The sequence below is a fragment of the Alligator sinensis genome, unplaced genomic scaffold (assembly GCF_000455745.1).
Source record: "Alligator sinensis unplaced genomic scaffold, ASM45574v1 scaffold1042_1, whole genome shotgun sequence".
Classification (NCBI taxonomy): domain Eukaryota; kingdom Metazoa; phylum Chordata; order Crocodylia; family Alligatoridae; genus Alligator; species Alligator sinensis.
Window position 1 is genome coordinate 396,647 of NW_005842958.1, and position 20,089 is coordinate 416,735.

Sequence of the window (20,089 nt, forward strand, 5' to 3'; positions counted from 1 at the left end):
CAGGAATGGGTCAAATCCTCAGCTGGTGTACATTAGCATAACCCATGCCAGTTTACTTTACCCAATGATCTGCCCCAGTATGTCTATAATGGAAATCTAAAACTAATAGTTACACACTAATGCTGCATATCACTCAATGTTATATTCTACCAACATGCAAGACATAAAGTTTCATATAAAGACATTATGTTGCCAAACAGCATGCTACAACTATGTAGTGATCACGTGTGTCTACACATGATCGCCAGCTACATCATTATAATGGTGCATTCCGCAGGTATACTGTGCCACTATGGCAACGTAGTGGTGAAATTTAACCATGTGCCATGCACCTAGCACAGTAACCATCTGTCCTGCTCCATGCTTAGTACTTCCAAAAGGAAATACTAAAGCACGGTGCTGTAGCAACTTCACCATATGGCGATGTGTAGACGCACTCATTCTGTGTGATCTAAAGGCTATAGTTTTATAAAACTCCTCTTGTGTTGATGTTTTCATGTTAAATGGAACTTAAAGAAATTAAAAATTTCACAAAAATTATTGATTTTGGTATTTCCAGACTACTTCAGATATTTATCCATTATTTATTATCCAATTACTTCTGTAATTAATACACATTAGACCAGGAGTTTTCAACCTTTTTTACTAAGTGTACCCCCAGCAGCCCCCTTTTTAATAAGTGTACCCCCCGAGGGGGGTGGTGTGCGGCTGGATGGCAGGTGGGGGGATGGTGAGCAGCTGGATGGTGAGCAGGTGGAGAAGGACACTGCTGCTCTTGCCCTGCCCAACCCCTGCTCCTGTGAGGCAATGGCACTCTGTCCTCACCTGCCCCGGCATACCTGTGGGAACTTTCAAAGTACTCCCAGGGGTAGTGTACCCCCAGTTGACAACTGCTGCATTAGACAGTCTCATTTATCTGTCTTGCTTAATATAGTCTTAAGAAAGCATAACCCAAATTCTGCCACTGTATAGGCTGAAGAGATATGAGTCCTGATAGAATTTTGTCCCAAATCTGCTTGAAGTGCTTGAGAGAGACAAGTAGGGATTTGACCAATGGATATGCCCCCCGTACTATGGATAGTAGGCCTGTGTGAAGCAACTAGTATTCGCTTTGGATTCAGATTCAGCTGATTTGAGGCAACAGTGATTCAATTTGGTGATTCAAATCACTGTCCTGAATCAATTCAGCCAAATCTGATTTGGAAATTTGGCTGCTGCTGAATCTCCAAATTTCTGAACCACCCCAGCCCATTCTCTGCCTGCTATTCCAACCCGGCAATGGCTGCCCCGCTTGTCCCAACTCCCAGCACTTGGGAAAAATAAGTCACGACTCAGCGGGTGCTGCTGGGTGGGGGGGTGATCCCCACTGCCCCATGCTGCATGGGGGCTCTGCATAAACCCCCCAACCCTCCCCAGCCCCCTGGGGGGTTGGGAGGTTCATGGCAGAGCCCTCCATGAATTGTGGGGCAGTGGGGGCAGCAGGGATCGCCCCCCCTTCCCAGAAGCACCTGGTGAATGGGACTTTTTTTTAAAGTACCGGGAGCTGGGGTGGACCCCTACTTACCAGCTTGTAGTCCGGCTTCAGCTCCCTGCTGCAGCCACCAGGGACTGCTCGAATCATCGAAGCTCTCCAAATCTTCAGAAAAGTTTTGGAGAGCTTTGAATTGATTCAAACCTTTTTATTGGTCCCCTGATTCGATTCGGATTTGGAGATTCAGCCACTGAATCGAGCCGAATCTCCTCTGAATCAAATCAGCACCCAAAGCTTCGCACAACCCTAGTGGATAAGTCTCCTGTGACAGACACACTTTAAATATTTTAAGGTTCAGTTTGAAAGTGCATAGAAACCTATGCAATCTAGAGATGCCACAAAGTCAGTCATTCTTGTGACCTTGTTTTTACTGACCTGGGTTTCAGTCAAACCATAAATAGAGTACCACAAATGTTCATGATACTTTTATCCTAAACACATTTGACTTCAAAGAGACTGCACAGGTGTGAGGCCAGAATAAAGTCCACAAATGCTCAAATATATTTAGGCCTTGTCAAATGAATAGCAAACAAACTATTGATTCTTAAAGCTTACAGACTGCCCACGCAGATTCCTTTAGCAAAAAAAGGAATTCCAACAAGTTGTTCAAATTTGAAAAGCAGAAGATCCTGGAAAAATCTTGCAGCTTGCTTCATAAGGATGCTACATGTTCTAAGCATACAGTGGTGACCCTTTTTGGCAGGCATGCCACAAATTAAACCCTAGCCCCCTCCAAGTGTCACTCTGACCCTGCTTCTGGCAGAGGCAGCAGAACAGAGGCAGGGAGACTTGAGCCCCAAGCTGCACAGAGTGCAGCGGGGCAGGAAACTGCTGCAAGAGAGGTGTCACTGCCCCCAGAGCCAGGTTAACTCTTCTTTGGCCCCACAGCTGCTAAATGAGGATCCAGTGCCCTGAATTAGGCATAGGCTGCAGGGCCAAGGAAGAGTTAACTTGGATCTTGGTAGTAACACCTAGCATGTCTTCTCAGAACAATGTTCTGTCCCCTGCTCCATTGCACATGGTCAGAGGCTCAAGCTCCCTTGCCTTCTTTCCTGACCACCCGAGGTTCACATGCAGCTATCAACAGCTGCCTGTGCCACTTATAGCTCATATGCAACAGATTTCTTAATGATTGTACATGAAAAGTATTCTGCTTTCATTGTGCACGATATCATAGTTCTCCTACTTAGAAAGGTCTTATTTCATGAATGTCTCAAAGTGAATTTCTAGGTGTAAAATATATCCTGGAATTAAAAATAAATATAGTAATGCTTTACAATAAGTAGAAATTATCAGAGCTGCTTCTGGTATGTGAGAGGGAAAAGGGACATTATGTACATGAATTTAAAGAAAATATTTTTCCTCTTAAAGTCTTGTGTGATACATGAACTATATAAAAGGCAATTCAGGAAGGCTGTGAATAAGGCTATACATGCCATACATCTCTGGTTTCTGTTAACATCACAAACAACATGAGCTTTGCTCTTGTGGTTACCATGAAATCACCAGAACCCTTCAACATATTTACCTGCTGTATGTTTTATTTATATTTATATCCTGCCAGATAGGGAAAAATAGGGTCTGATTTCATAGCTATGATATCAAAAAAACCAGAAAGTCATAGTTATCATTGTGATTATGATGTCACTTCCTTAGACTATAACCTTCTGCCTGACAGAACTGGAGTAAGAAAATTAACTCAAGTATTTTATATTCCAATTGGTTCTGTTTTCTTCCATGTAAAAAAGGCCACGCTTCTAGGGTGCCAAGTCCCAGATTTACCACAGACTTCTTATGAAACTGCTTGGCAAATTACAATGATACTCAAAAGATTTCTGTGTGCCTAACAATAGCAGCAGGAGATAAGAGCCTAAATATCATTGAAGATATCACCTGTCATGAGTGACTGGTGCCTCCTGAAGCTTGGAAGGCACCGCAGAAGACACCAACCCTGTCGGGGGGGGCACCAGCCCTACCGACAGCATCGGTGTCAGCCATCGGGGGGGCCCTGGCCCAGTCGGGGGGGCATGTGCACCCCCATCCACCCCCTACCAGTCGCCTATGTCACCTGTTGTGTCCCACTATTATGATAACAGATCTTTCTTATATCATTTGTCTCATGTTGTCTTGTCTATATAGTCTGGAAGCCTCTCTTGGTCTCTAGATCCTAATTAATAAATAATAATATGGTAAAGAACCAGGTCCCTGCCATTGTCTCTGTTTCTTGCTTGACAGTACAAAGGGGACAACAGCTGCCCTAATAGGGTTGCCAAGGATTCCCCAGATGTACAAAGGAATGTAGGAATGTCCTAAGGGCAGAACGAGAGAGTTGATAAAGACAGGGCATGTCTGCTGTTCTCATTCTCTCACTCCCTTTCTTTTTTTTCTACTCTTCCTCCTCTCCGTTCTTGTACCGCCACCACTTTTTGGCGCCTCAAGCCAACGGAAGCTTCTAAAAGAACTGACTTAGCACAAGTTACAACAGCAACTCTATTGGGCAACTCTGAAGTAGGCCACAGGTCAGTTCAGTCTCTGGTTAGGCCAAGAAACAAGGAAGTGTTTCTCCTTTGCTCCCTTTTGGTACATGAGCTGGCCAGACCAAAGATGACCCAGTATTCTAAATATCACCAAGTTTTATTTCTTGTAGAGAGCACTTATCAGATATACTGTAACCCCCAAAATCTTTGAGCTAGCCATACAACGCTGTCATGACATAGTCAAACACTATACTTCATATCTTTGAAGGGATACTATTAAGGGGAAAAATCCCACTACAGAACCACCGGGTAGTCTTGTCTTCATAGACTGACTTTCACCCAAAACATTTAAGCACTTGACGTTTCAACATAAAATGATGAGGGAAAGGCAATACTGATAAACCAAGGACCAAATATTTTAAAGTTCTAACTGGTGAAGTGACTATGGTGCTTTTATTGAGTAGAAGAGAAATGTGTTGTATGTTGTGCGGCCTGATCAAAAACAAGAGGCACTGCTGCTTAGCATGATCAGTTCTAATGGCTATAAGAGTGACTGTTACTACAGAGTACTGTAGACAAAATACTTTTGCCTTTAAACTAGCTAGCAATCTTAATTACTGGTAACAGACCTGTGCAGGAATACAGAGCTCAATACAGGTTACAAAACCAGTATGAGAAGCAAGGTAAATATTTGGATAGTTAACCCATACTGAGATCTGTTTAGTTGCGGCCAGACTGCTACTAGTACCCAAGTTAACTGTTTTAACGCAATCCATAGATCCTCTACACTACCTTACACATCTACTGCTTTGACTGCAGTGTATAGACACCCATACTGGTACTGTGGTTATCTGTCAGTTGGCTATAGTAAAAACTTATTTTAACTCTTTGAACATATGGTATATAATGCATACCACATGAGAGATTGAATTTGAACATGTAACTTTGGTTAATGGGAGTGATCTATATGCATCAGGAGAAGAACTGACTTGGAATTATGATCCAAGAGCTTAATAAGCATCACATGCATATTTATACATATTTGTTACATGCTTGCATTGCCAAATGGAATAGCGTGATAGTAATGGTTGGTCACTGTTTCTTTTCTACTGTTATAGTTTCCCACTTCTTTTGAAGCTCCAGATTTTCTTTGAAAAGTCACATGTAGGTGACACACATGTAGGTAGTGGTGCATGCATGCCTTCATATCTACTCTTGACTGCATTAGGAAAAGCAACAGGAATTCAACTGCAGTGACACAAAAGAGGGAAAAAAATACTCCAAAAGTGAGGAGAAAGAAAATGTAGTCTGAGAGAGTTCCAACATGGGAGAGAGAAATATATTCTGCTTCTATTATTTACATGTAATATAATATAATGACTGAAGTTCTTAAATGTATGGATTAGATTTTTATATGGGTTAAGTTTAAAGCAATCAGAGTGAAACTAGACTGACTGCTAAACCTTAATAATGCGGGATATAAGGTCAGCTTGCAATACCTAAACGGATGAGCATAGCTGGATTAAAACAAGCCAATTTTGGCTTCTACCATATTTACTTAAACCCAAGACAAAGTTTTCTCCCTCACTTAACATGGGGAGGGAGCCCCTCATCCTGAAATTGAGTATGAGGTGGGTGGGCAGGCAGCTGCTTCAGTTCCAGCTCCAACCCTGGGTCAGAGCAGGGATGCAGCTGCTGTCTATCACCCCTACCTACCACCTCTGCCCCCCTGCCTCTCCCACAATGCATCCTCAGGCCCCTGCCCCGCCATATCCACACCAAACCTCTACCCCCTACCACTCCCCCTCTCCCCACCCCACTTACCCAAGGGCAGGCTCTATTCCCACTGCAGCCTGGAGCATGGCCTCAACCTAGCCCATAGCAGTGCTGCCAGCTCAGTGCCACTGCTGGGGTTGGGCTGGGGGCCATGCTCTGTACTCCAGGCTGGAGTGGTGATGGAGCCTAATGGTAAGTGGGGGGTAAGTTGGGGGAGAGGAAGAGGTGCAGGGGGAGCAGAGGCTTGAGGTGGGGGAGACGGAGAAAAGCGGGGGCAGAGGCTCAAGGCAGCAATGGGGCAGGCACAAGTTGGGGTAAATGGGCAGACAAGCAGCAGGGGGCAAGCTGCTTGCCCCTGCAACACTGGCTGCCCACTCCACCTCCATACTGCCTATCCCCCATGGCCTGCCCTCCTGCATACCCCACACTGACTTCCTCAACTGCTGTCACCCCACCATTCACCCATTGCCTGTCCCCTTACTGCCCTGGTCATTGCCTGTCTCCCCACCACTTGCATTTGGGCAGGGGGGATGAATTTAAGATGATCCTCCAATAATTAGATTCTATACATGGAAAATTATAAAAAATGTATACATTTTCTGTGCATAGAATCTAGTTATTGGTGGGGGGTCATCTTGAATTTGGGTAAATACAATATTTATTACCTAGTACTTCCTATGGACTTATCACTGACACTGGCACTAACTTCCCTGAAGGTCATGGGGTTCTCTCTCCCTTTTCATACCAGTCTCCCGAACTGACCCTCTGTAGAGGGGTGAGAAGTGCATGGGCAGTAGGTCAGTGCACCCTCAGAGCCCTGAAATTATTCTTCCTACCACAGTCACAATACTTCCATGAAGTAAATCTGCCCCCAGGTCTGTACCTTGTAAGTACAGTCTAGTCCTAAGGTGTCATGGTCATGTTTTTCAACATCTGGCACATTTTATCCTGTCAAACTCTGACTTAATAAGGTAAACATTTTATTTCTCCCTTTAAAAAAATACCCTGTGACAAAAATGTATTTCATCAGTTTTACAGTACTGAAAAACGTGTATTGCCACTAATGACATCCAAATAAATTTCTAATTAAAAAGGTATGTGTTATGTGTTTTTATTGTAAGTCAAAATTTGCAAAAACCAAATTTTGCAATATTCAAATTTGCAATATTCACATTCAAAAAATATATTAACCAATGTTGTGGTTGATCAGAAAAGCTGAAAACACGGCGGGACTTTTTAATCAAATATATAATTTTTAGAAAGTTCAGGTATCAAGATTATTTTGTCCTACAGTATATTTGATGAGCCTGAATCCCAACAGATTGGCAAAAGATTGTGCCCCAAGTACTATATTAAGTTCTCTCAGCCACTTATTGTTAGCTACCCTTATAATTTATGGGAGATAGGCATGTGGAAACACAAGAGCAGAATTTGGGTGGCTTTGGCATTTCCAGTTGCTTTTTCAACATGCTGGCCAATTGTTTTGCACTGCAACCTCCATCTACAGTCAACAACTGTAAAAGTAAATTAGGTCAGATCAGAATAGATGGAGCAAACAATTATGGTCTGTAAAAAAGGCCAAAAATAAAGTGTCTGTTCCTATTTTCAAGATTAAGATGTATAATTTAATAGCTCAGGCTGAACAACAGAAAATTCAGACACAACCTTCAGCTCAAATAAGTTGAAACGATTCTTTCTTGGTTACGGGAAAATCCTTTAGTCCCAATGCATTAGAAACATCACATTGTCACTTTGTGTGTGATGGGGATAATCAGTGGAAAAACAGAGCAGGGCTTCTCCACACCCTCTGTTTGCTGCACAGCAATGCTATGCAGTTGTCTGTTTCTACTGGACCACAAATGGGATGTATGTTTTGGGAATGCAGCCATGGGTAGGTTCAAAGCACAAATCCACAGGCTGCAATTCCACAATTCAGAGCAGAGTTTCACATCTGTTGCTGCTCCTCAGGCCACACAGCAGTGAATACAACAGCTTTTCCCAGTTTCCCAACTTATACAGTGGGGAAAGGAATATGATTGTATCCTCTCTAGAAATCATGTATTTTTATAGGCAAAGACAAGGGTGGGCAAATATTCATCAATATGTAAAGGGATTTTATAAAGTAGTTCTAATTAGTGGTGGTCCCTGCTGCTAAGAAAGCCTCTTTACCTAGGTATACATCAGAGCAATACCAAAAACTTGGCTGACTAGTTTACTTTGTGTTGTTATTTCTTGTTCTAAGTGTTGGGCCCCTAGGATTGCTGTGTTAACAGCAGTCACACTAGAAAGTCATAATTCATAATTCATGATCAGAATCAGAGAGAAGCAGGCAGATCACAAAAGTAAATCCTGACTGACCTGTAATATAATTACAGAATATATTTCTAATTCACCATCATGTCAAATGCCTCTCAGACATTTAATAACAATAGTAAAATTAGAAAAACAGAAATAACAATAGTTATTTGTATCTTTCTCCCATATTGGTAGTCTGATTCATTTGTAAATTGTGTGATCTCTGTGTGTGCATGCATATGGGTCTGAGCGAGGCAGAAGTGAGGCCAAAGACATTTGAATACAGTGAAACTAGTGTTCATTGCCCTTTTTCATACTAGGTTTCACAGACCATATTTTCATTGCCTCCACACTGCATCCAGGAGCACCTTTTACTTCTGCTCAGTGCACATCAAGTCCCAGAAATGAAGAAATGTAGCTCCCTAAAAGAAGCCTTGAGCATGAACCAAGGAGTACACCTGAGACAGAGTGGTATATGTGGCATGCACACCCCAAACTATTCTAAGCTGGCTATATTGCCTCATTTTGGGGATTTGACTCATTTCTGGGATTTGACCCTTGTATTTTAGTTTAAAATTGTATTATTTCTGTTTAAAGTCAGCATGGAATCTGTTTGGTATAGTTTTCTCATAAACACAGGCCCAAATCCAAATAAATATATCTATGCCTGTTCTTTTTTTGTACCAATGTGGATATGTATCCACCTATATATATATGTCTGAAAAATACATGTTCCACTAAGGTTGACGTGGCTTGCTTAAGCGTTTACAATCAGAATTTCTATTATAAATCCCTGTTTTTCTTTTACAATTCCGTGATTAAAAGTTTCATTCATGCTGAATCTTGATAGGCATGACATTAACCTAGGCAAAAAAAATTCACTAGGTTCATGGGGAAAAAAAGCAATGACTTGAGCAATAAAAAAGTATAACAGAGACATTTTCAGTGTGTGCAGGTTTATTCTCTTTGGCATTCTCCTGTAATATTAATTTTTTTTTTAAACTAGCAACAATTGACAAGCAGTTATCATTTAATGTGGATTACAACTTTCTACACTTTATGGTATTTTAAAAACACACTTTTAGTATTTTAACAACTTATGGGTCCCAGAATGGTGTGTGCATTCTTTTGTAGTCTGGTACTACTGAAAGTTCAGCCATTCAAAAAAGATCGTAATATAAATAATGATGCTTAGGGAGACCTATTTCTTAATATGGACAAGTTTATAGTCGGGCTGTCTGTTTAAACTGATTAAGTGAAAGGCATTTGGTTTAAGAAGGAACCTTGCAATAGGCATTGTGAAAAAAGGCAGGTTTTGTTTGGGGATCGACAAGAGCCACTTCCACGTAGTGATCCCTGGTAACGTCTCTGACAGCCAAGAGCTCCCAAATCAACAAAAATGACAAAGCACAACAAAGATAAAGATACAGACCCCATTTTTGTCATACAAAAGAAGGTATTGCTTAGGATTGGCCTGTGGCACTCATAATTTTTTTTAATTATTTTAATAGTGAGGTGGAAATGAAAAAGGAACAGGAGAGATACATGAGAGTGGATTAAAAGTAAGTAAGAACCCATTATGTAGAAACAAGTAAGCAAAAGAACAGCAAAGGGATTCGATATTAAAGACCAAGGGATAGGAGAGGGGAGAACAACAAAGTGAATGGACGTAGGGCCTGAGAAGGAAAGAAAAGAGAAACCAAAGTATAATGATTAAGAAGGATTTGATCATCATCTTCCCCGCCTTTAGGTCTAATCCTGAAAATCCAGAAACATCTCTTTTACTTCTATGCTTGTGCACAATCTCATTATCTTCAATAGGACAACTTGTGTGAATATACAAATGCATGTGTTTAAATGGCTGTGAGATTAAGACCAAATTTCCAAGGAATCATATAATAAAAGACCTCCTGTTATCAAAACATATTCAGAGTGGCATGATAGCTTTGATTCTTAATTATTATATACAAAAAGTGAAACTCTGTCCAAATTATTATTAATAGCAATATTCCCATTTATATCAATGGGGTCAGGATTTCATCAGAAGAGTACATTACTGAAAAACATCCCTATGTATTCTATATTCTGGAATAAAGAAAGAAAGCTACACTAACTGGAACTATTTAAGTATGAATCAGCTTCCATAACTTATGAAAAATCATTATTTTATAAATGTATGAAAAATCTTTATTTTATAAATCTCTATTTAATAAAAAATTACAGCAGTGTACTGTGAAAGCTAATTATTCTGTGTCAGTGTTTGAACTGTTGTTTGTAGTCGCAGCTCCGATGATTACAAAGTCTTTTGACCTTTATAAAAAGCATAAAAAACAAAACATCACTGGGGGGAAATGAAAATATACAGTAACTAGTGAGCGTGTGTGTTGTAGGGGAGGACGGAGAAAAAGAAAACAAATGCCTTGGCCGACACTGAGTCTCCTGAAACTCTTTGTCCAGGAAGGACTAAGGTTCACCAAAAAAAGCCCTGAAGCTACAAAGGCTACAAAATGTTATATTTATTTAAATATTTTACAAAGGAAAAGAATTTGAAAAGGGATGATGTACAGTAGTTACAGTGTAAGTGCAGTGGAACTGATGGCTGTTCTCCCTCTAGGTCTCTGTATGTATAGCATCATCGAGACGCAAGTTTAAAATTAAAAGGAAGGAAGGAAAGAAGGAAGGAAGAAAGGGCAAATATCCAAAGCCTTAGTGTAGTATACTAATCTTAGTATATAGGTAATAATAATTGAATACTTAAATTAGGTTATAATCATATTGATGTGCAGGGAGGAAGTCCAAACGTTGTTATATATTATTTACTATACCTGGGGGTAGCTGTCAGTCCTTGGCAGAACAGATATATCATAGGTGGCAGCAAAATGGCTTTTAGCTTGCTGGATCTGGCCATAACGTTCTCTTTTTCTCCACTTTGCTCTCCGATTTTGGAACCAAACCTAAATCACAGAAGCAAACAGCAATCAAAAAAAGGCTACTGAAGAGGCTTTACTAAAACCAAGAGACTTTGGAAGGCAACTGTCAAAATGTCCGTGTTTCTATGAAGGGAGAATTTCTATTCTCCATACAAGGTCTACTGAAATGAATTCTAGTTATTTTAGGTATGTATATAGGGAATCTATTTCTTTCCCAGTGGCTAAAAGAAGTAGTCAGGGAATGACTCAGTTTTTTTGAGTAACTTGCTGAAGCTGCGGCAAGTCATACCTAAAAAAGTTTCGTCTCCTAGTATTATGATTAGCTGAGCTCTTTATTTAAGGTACAGGAATAAAAACATTGCCTGGAGCAATAAGAAAATGGAGGGAGAAGCTGGCCACCAGCCTGATGGGTTGTGCCAGTGATGGAGAGGCCCATGAAGGAATGGCCACAACTAGTCAAGTTTGGGGGAAAATAAGCAGTTATGGGACTCGTGTTACTTTGTAATAGAATATAGTGAATGGTCATGGCATCATTTTCCCTATTTTGAGCAATGGGAGGTCTGGGGAGGAAAGGAAGTTCATGTTGGTTCTTAGCCAATGCTCACTGAAATCAACGGAAAGAGTCCAGTTTATTGCGGCCCTTGAATTAGGTTTAAGGGTTAAGGTTAAGGTATATCTACACTGCTCGGCCATGATGCCAACTTTGCACTGTACTGAGATACACAACACCTGTTTTTCTTGTATTACCTCCTAAACAAATATAGTGAAGCTACCTTAGTGTTACACTGCTGAGTGTCAGAGCTTTTGGTCCACGCACAGAGCCACACTATGGTAACTATGTTACTTCTGGTCTGGGGTGTTATATGTGTGGAACATGCACAGTGTATCTCATTACCATACTTTCTGGCACTACAGGAAGCATAAGCGTATCTCTACTTCTAAATATTTATATTGCTTTCATCATTGTGTTGTCTAAAAGCCTACAAAAAGAGTACTTCTTATTCTAATGAGTTTGATGGGATCCTTCTGACAAACAGCTATGGAACTTTAGTGCAAAGGAGCCTAGATCTGATTTCATACCTTCTTCCTAGCGTTTTATATAATCAATTAGCATTACAAATTGCCGCAGTGCACACCCCTGCACATGAGATTTGTTGCAAGAAAAATTGTCCCGCAATGGGCAAACTGCCCTTGCTCAGGTCTCCCAGCTCTTTGGCCATGGAGAGCTGGAGGCTGGGAACAGCACCAGTGCTGGCCCCAGCAATCCTACTCGGTGGCCTGTAGCAGGAGGGGCACAGGTCGGGCAGCACAGAGGCCTAGCTGACAGCCAGAGTGTTGCTCTGGACAGCCCGGCCTCCATGTGTGCTGGCACATGCTTGTTTTGTGTGTGTTGGGCTGCTTTTTGTGCCATTTTTTCTGTTTTCTAGTATCAAATTTTGGCCCCATGCTGCAAATTTGCAGTGCAGAGCACATTTTAACATTTGCCACATGTGGTTTGTAGTGCCACAAAGAGGTTTGCGGCACCACAAACCGCACACCCCTCCATGTCTGGATGTGGCCACTGGGCATCTATACATGTTATTAATACACCTGAATAAACTTTGGCACAGTTTGCACCAGAGTTTATTGCTCCTGGGTGCAGCGTTTACACATGCACCTCAAACCACAGTACATTGAGCCGAAGCAGCACAGCCCCAGAAGGCAGGGGGGCCAGGGGAGGTCAGCCTGCCATCCCAGAGTTTCTCCGCCCTGGATCATTGTGTTACAGAGGGCCTGGCTGGAGCATGAGGGTGCTACAGTGTGGGGCTAGCCATCAGGCAGACCCTGCACTGTGTCACCTTTATGCCACAGCCAGCCCTGGTCACCTACACATGCGTTACAGCAGAGGAAATAATTCTGCCATAGAATAGTATTTGTAGTGTGTAGATGGTGACACTTTACTGAGAGTTAGTCAACTCTGCAGTAAAGCTTACATGTAGATGTGCCCACAGTAGCGAATATTTACTCATAAGAATCATCCCACTAAAATAAAGTAAATACTCACAAAAGTAATTGCTCCTCAACACCAGTAAGGACTGCCAGGTCAAGCCCTTATTGTTCTGCAATGGGCAAACATTTCAGTTCTTGTAAATAAACTCACTGTGGTCGTCACTGTATAAAAGATGGTATCTGTCCCTCTACTTCATTATGTCTGATGCAACAATAAAACTGTGTGATTTATACTCCAGAATAGCATATGAAATAAACTGTGCCTAAGTTTGCAGGGTGAGGAAATAATTTAAACTCAACTATCATTAAAATGTAAAATGGAGGTATCTGAAAATGTTTCTGGTAGCTAACAGTGGTTTTAGTGCTTGTAATTCTTGGGGATTTTTACCCTGGTCTCCTTTGGGACTCAAACTTGCCCTTGATATCGTCTGAACAGCAGGGGCATGTTATTGCTCAGGTTAATTTCCCAATACTTACTGCAAATTTAATATGGCAGTTTTGAAAAATGTCCCCAGCAATCAAAACAAGGCACAGACCTATACCTGTTGAACATATTTTCTAAGGACTTGTTGGTAAATTTGTATTATCTATCATGCCTGGGGCTCAACAAAAAGAAAAAGAAAAACATTTTTTCCTGCTGTCTCCACAGGAGGCACCAAGAACATGCCAAGGGAATTTAGTAATGAGGCTCTTTCATTGAAAAAAGACCTTGACAATCTCCTTAAAATGGGTGCCAATTACTACACTGACATGCAGCAGGAAAGAGAACAACTTAGATAAATTAGGTTCAGGTTGGCGCGCTCTGCATGTATGCAGGACAAAAATTAAATTGGATCTTGATGAAATGGCGGTGAAGGGAAATGTGGGTAGGGTATCCAGCTGATCATTTTGCTAAAGTAAATAAAACAATTTGCTTGAATGTATAGTAACTAAAGGAGAAAAAAGCGCACACATTTTCCTTTGACAATCCCCCAAAATGTTTCTGTTTACATCACTTTACTAGAAACTGACTCTTGGCAAAGATAAAGTAACAATTTGCCTACACAAAGTAACGCAAAAATCTGCTGCTTGTTATCCTTGAATTGCCAGATGCTTGCCTCTAATGATGTAAGGCGTTTTAAATTGCTTAATCTTGTGATGGAACACTTTTGCTACTTGGGATAAAAATGATCACCATTTCCTTTCGTATTCCTTTCCCGTGTGGCTGATCAGAAATGCAAATAACGGTTGTTTTCTAAGCAGGCGAAGATTTTGGATAAAAGAATAGAAAACAAATGGTCTGAAAGTATGTTAGCTACACAGAAGTTTGCACCTTTAATCTATCCATTTTCATACTTAAATTTCAGGAAGCCTAACAAAAAATGTGAACAGTTTCCACAAAGTCAAACAATAGGTCTGAAACCCATTCTTCCATTTGTATCCATGCCGAGTATTACTTTACTCTGGATAATCCCCCTGATCCCAACGTGATGCAATTGAAATAACCATGGTGTTAATGTTTTACATGTGTTTCTTTTAAATCTAAGGACAAACTAATGACTAGAAGTCACACCCAAGAAAATCCTTAATTTTTTTAAAAGATTGATCTGTCAGGGTTTCAGTGGTTAAATTCACAGGACTAAATTTTCTTGACATTAGTAATGTTGCGTGGGTGCAGCCAGAAGAATTTGGATCCTGTTGTCAAATGGCAAGAGTGCCTATGCCACTTCATTGAATACAGACGTGCAAAGACCATTCATTTAATTCAGGTTATTTCATTGAATTAGATTATAAAAGTGAGCTCAATTTAATTTCCATTTGTGTGCATGCAAACTGACCTTTATTTCTTACTGTATTTTTAAACTTACAGGTTGTGAAGTTGTTACCTCAAATATTGGTTAATTTTTTAAAAATCCTATTCTACAAAGATTTTGCATTACTGATATTCCATAAACATAAAAATTGAATATCACTGGAGCTCATATGACTTCTAAAAACAGAATAAAATTTTAAAATGCAACCACTAATATGCTGCTAAACCTAACCTTTGAAAACAAAACTCAAAAGCTATTGTTATTTTTTCAGCTTTTCTTCATATTTAATTCTTTTGGTTCAACATTAAATATGCATGCACAGATTATTTTGCATACATGTATTATATAAACCAGTTATATGTACTGTTAAGGAATACAAGTATAATGCTAAGTAATTAACTGATGAACAATACAGTTAATTCCTAGGAATTAAAATGCAGGATTGAAAGCAAGCAGAGGAAACTAGCTTTGAATCCTGGAAGGTACTGAGTACTCAGCTCCCATTGAGATCACCGTATCAGGTCCTTACTATACGCATATGTGGTTTCAGTACAGATTCTGAAAGAAATGTGAAAGTTGATTACTGTTTCAATCCATAAAAAATGTAGGATCCACCATACTCGAGTTGTGTTTCTCAATAGAGCACTTTTTTCATATATCTCATGCTGACACTTGGCGCATGCACTGCCTGAAATGTTAAGGAAAGCAGGATTATCAGAAACCAAACTTCCTCCTATATTTCTTTTTATTTCTTCCCCTCTCTGCAAGTTTCCAGGGCACTAAAGCTATTTTAGAAAGTTATTTTATCAGTTCAAGTAACTGGTTCATCCTTACACACACAAACAGGCACAAAAAAGAAAAATGTAAGGTTTGTTACAGTATTATAAACTTCTATACAGTCTTTCAGTGTGCTTTTGATCAGTCCCTAGAACATTTAAATTATCCTGGAAAATGTTTAAGTTAGTTTCCTACCTGGACTCTGGCCTCAGTGAGCTCTGTTCTCAGAGCCAGCTGTTCTCTTACATATACATCAGGGTAATGGGTTTTCTGGAACACTTTCTCCAGTTCCTCCAGCTGTAAACTGGTAAAGGTGGTTCTGTGCCTCCTCTTCTTACTGCTGGAGACATTGCTGTCACACTTATCACCAAGTTCATCCAGTTCTCCCTTCTCCTGCATCCCTTTCACTGGAGACATCCTAAGACTGGTGCAATTGTCCATGGGCCTGTTAAGTTCTGTGTGAAGAGGCTGTCCTTCTACTTTAGTAATCCCATAGTTCACTGTACACAGGGGAGGGGGGAATAACTGGTTAAGTAAGTTTTTAATTCTGAAGTTTTGTAGAAACACTTACATAAGGAAGCTGCTCAATTGTATTTATACAGTTCAAAGTGATTTCATATGACAAGGTATCCTGTAATAATCAATTGGATTCGTATCGATCATATTTTCACTAATGGATGAAGGATGGAGAAGTTTCCATGGGAAGATTTACAGATTTCTTGGATATTGCAAGCCAAACAAAACAGGCAATATTTGAAACCTCTTTAAATTAGAGTTGCATCAATATAGAATTCTGACATAAAATAAATGGTATAACATAATGAATTCTAACATAGAATAAATGGTATAAAGCTCCTGACAAATATGCGTTTAAATTAGGACAGAAATTAAACAAAAGGCTATGAAAAATGCAAAATAAAGAATAAATTAAACATTTGTAAATTGACTAACCAAGAACAACAAAAGCAAATGAAAATAAAATTAACAGTTCTCACAAAGCCAAAAAAATTCCATATAAATTCTCTTGGATTTGTTAACTGGAATAGTTTTCAATTATAGTTGCCGTGATTACAAACTGTAGCAGTCTGTTCAAAAAGTGAATTAGCTAAAAAGGATTTCTAAATGTCTTTTGCATTAAGTATAGCAAAAACACTAATTCTTTTTACAAAAAGAATAAGTGACAAATAACAGTTAAAATACCTTTAACTTTGCATAAAAATAAATGAAACTGTTTTAAACGTCACACAGTTTAGATAAGGCATGAAACGTTACAAAATTTTGAAAGCTTTTTTTTTTTTTGCATAAAGAAGCAAAAGAAACTTTTACTGTACTACAGCTTTCATGATGGATGGCATTTGGAATACCATTGTTTTAAGGTTTTCTGACATTCTCAGTCATGTACTTTGTTGAACGATTGATCCAGTGCAATGCATTTGGGTTGATTTTATTATACTATTTATCTATTCACCAATGCCAATTTTAACAAAAAGATTATTTGGCTAAAATCAGGCTGAGTGAACAAATACATGACCCCCAATATAGAGATAAATAATTCAGTAAAACACCAAGCATAAATTAAAGAAGCTAATTAACAATAACTACACTCATTAAATCAACCTGCTGTTGCTTTTCTACCTAACACTTTTTTTTTTGTTGCTATTTTTCAGAGTAAAAGACTGCCATTGTATTTTTGGTGCTGCCTTTAAAACGGTGCAAAATAAAATACAATTGTCTCAAAAATATTTTCAGAATAGTTATTTATTTAGTCCCATTGTTATACTTAGGAGTTTATCACCATATCTAGAAACTTTCCACTAGCCAGCACTGGTTTTTTTTCCTTTTAGTGTTTTTTAATAAATACTGGACTACACACAGTGAAGCCAGTTGGAATAAAATGTCAGAACTGCAACTAGTTTATTTAAAAATAAAGAATTAACATGTTCTATATTTTTTGTGTGTGCGCTTAACTTCCAGAAATTCAAAACATATTTATCAATCAATTCAAAACTATACTTTAGAAAATTGTACTAACATAGCATGCAATGAACAATAAGTATATTCTTGCAATCGAGTTAAGTAAACCATTGTTCTAAATAAATGCAACGTTATTCCATTTTTAGCTCTTAAAATGCATGATAAATAGTACATATTTTAAATGATTAATTGATCTGGAATATCGGGGGGGGGGTTAATAATTAACAGTAACCCAGATTTATTTTATGACCAACTTGGCAAAGGGGAAAGTTACTTCCGAAGGGTGTATTAGAGCACTTCATTTTTTGTAATTGGCATTTACACTGTTTGGGCTGCTTTGCAAACGAGTGCTTTGTCAAGATCCCATATTTAAATGGCTCGTTTGAAAGCAACGCGATAGATACGAGGAGCAAAAAAGTTTTCTGAGAATTGCAGACGGGTTTTCACTGCCTGGAAACGAAGTGGTCAGGTCTGTGATAAGAGACAGGAAAGATAGATGGCTTGTTTTGATAACATTTGACTTGGCTGGGCTGAATGTACTCAGAGAGGAATGCTTTACCAAGCAGATACCGTGAAGGACCGTGCCTAAGGTGGCTTGATATCTGGAAAGGAGCCTTCTTGGTTAGGAGAGCTCATTTGCCCAGGATGGGCAGCAAGAAACCATGCTTGCAGGGCTAAGGAAGCATCTCCAAACGATTGTTGGTTGGGGTTTAAACCCGTCCTCGGTTTAATGTGCTAAGGCTGGGAGCTGCAACGATCATAGATTCAAGGATCATACAATCCTAGAAAATGAGGGTTGGAAGGGACCTCAGGAGCTCATCTAGTCCAACCCCCTGCTCAAAGCAAGACCATCACCCAAATAGATCATCCCAGCCAGAGTTTTGTCAAGCCGGGTCAAGGATGGAGATGCCACCACCTTTTCCAGTGCTTCTCCACCCTCCTAGTGAGAGGGGCTTTCCTAATACCCCATCTAAACCGAGATGATCATAGCTGCAAAGCGCACTCCCGCAGTTCCTCTCCATCTGAAACTGCATCTTAAAGTGAAGTCGCCTGTCATACGACTAGATGCTGCATAGATCCTAATGCCTGCCAAAAGCTACTTCCTTATGGTACAAGCTGCAAACTGCACTGCAGCCCGTAACAAAAGGACCGGCTGCAGAAAAGCTGCTGCTTTATTTTTGCCCCCCCCCCGACTCCTGCTCTACACCCTGCGGTGGGATTTCTCGTTAACGGGGGAGGTGGGTGCTTTGCTGGCTGCAAACGTGGGCTCTTATTGTCGGGCTGGGACTTGACTCTTTTGTCTTGCAGCAAAGAGGCAAAGCAGGGAAGCAGGCAGGAGCCCTAGGAAAGGGGCTGTCTGGCTGGTTTTCCAGAGGATCTCCAAGGGGGTGATGGAGCTTGAAAGCCCTTGCACCCCCGTCCTCCACCTCTCCCCCTCCCAAGCGTTAATCCAGGCATTAAAGCGCCTCCTGTTATCACGGCATAAAAAGAGCGACCCTGGGAAAGCAGCAGCGCTTTCCAGCATCTTCGAGGCAGACTCACCATTGCTGTCCTGGCAAGGCGAGGTCCTCTCCAGCCTGACATGATGCTCAGCCCTTGGCAGCGGGTTGAAGGCCTGCACGCATTTGCTGGCGGGGGTTTTGCTGTAAAAGGACTCGTTGTCCAGCGTCTCCATAACGTGCTCCAAGGTGCCTCCTGCTCCCATGTAAAAGTCACTGGTCTTACTCGGGCTCTTCAAGACAAACTTCTCGCTCAGAAAATCCATAATCATCTAAGGCTGCTGGGGAGCCTCTTCCCTAGACAGAGGCAGGGGCTGTGAGCAGGGGCGGGAAGGAGGGAGAGACCTTGGGAGCTCACGAGAGCTGCTGCGCCTCCCAGCCTTTGATTTGTCTTGTCTTGAGAGGGGGGACCCGAAGTCGCTTTTTATATCTTGAAAGCCCAGCAGGGCTCCTTGCGCAACCTCCCCTTGCTAATGAATATGAAAATAGGCAGGCGGCTAACTCCACCCCGGGTCCCCCCAGGCCCGAGCCCGACGCGGGAGGGAGATCCAGGCCCGCTTGCGACGGAGCCGTTTCAGGCGGACAGACGCGCAAGCGGGGGGAGGCGGTTTCCCCGCCGCAAATGGTTCCCCCTTGCTGCAAAGGAGGGGGGAAAGTCGAGCCCTCCCCCCGCTCCCCCCAGCCCAGCCAAAGGCAAAGTTGGGAGCGGTGCAGCTTCGGGAGGCATCGCCAAGGGCCTGGGGCCGAGCAGGGCAGGGGCGATGCGGCCGGAGGCGGGGAAAGGCGCGGTCTGGAGCCCGAGAGCAACCCGGGGGTGCTCGGGGAGGGGGGCGATGGAGGGAGTCAGAAACGGAGGGAGTCCGCGATCGGGCCGGCTCCGGCACGTTAGGTGGGTGCAAAGCGCCGGAGCAGGCCTTGCCCAGCCTGGCCCTCGAGCAGCCCAGGGCTTGGATGCGCCCCGATCGCCCCCGGCCCGGCCAGCCCGGTGCTGGCCTCCAGCGCGGCCCGCACACGCCGGGCCTGAAGCGGCTTGCGTCTCGTGTGGCCG

General features: G+C 41.4%; 1 protein-coding gene across 1 annotated transcript in view; it reads right to left on the bottom strand.

The window, feature by feature from the left end:
- Positions 1 to 19,568, bottom strand: part of ALX1 (ALX homeobox 1) — a 23,201-nt gene extending 3,633 nt beyond the window's left edge. Inside the window, exons 1-3 of the mRNA XM_006036374.2 lie at positions 19,085 to 19,568; positions 15,764 to 16,068; positions 10,905 to 11,033 (exon numbers count right to left, since the gene is read on the bottom strand). Of these exons, the coding sequence (XP_006036436.1) occupies positions 10,905 to 11,033; positions 15,764 to 16,068; positions 19,085 to 19,313 (663 nt within the window). The 5' untranslated portion in view covers positions 19,314 to 19,568. The remainder of the gene's footprint in view (positions 1 to 10,904; positions 11,034 to 15,763; positions 16,069 to 19,084) is intronic.
- Between the last annotated feature and the right edge of the window lie 521 nt (positions 19,569 to 20,089).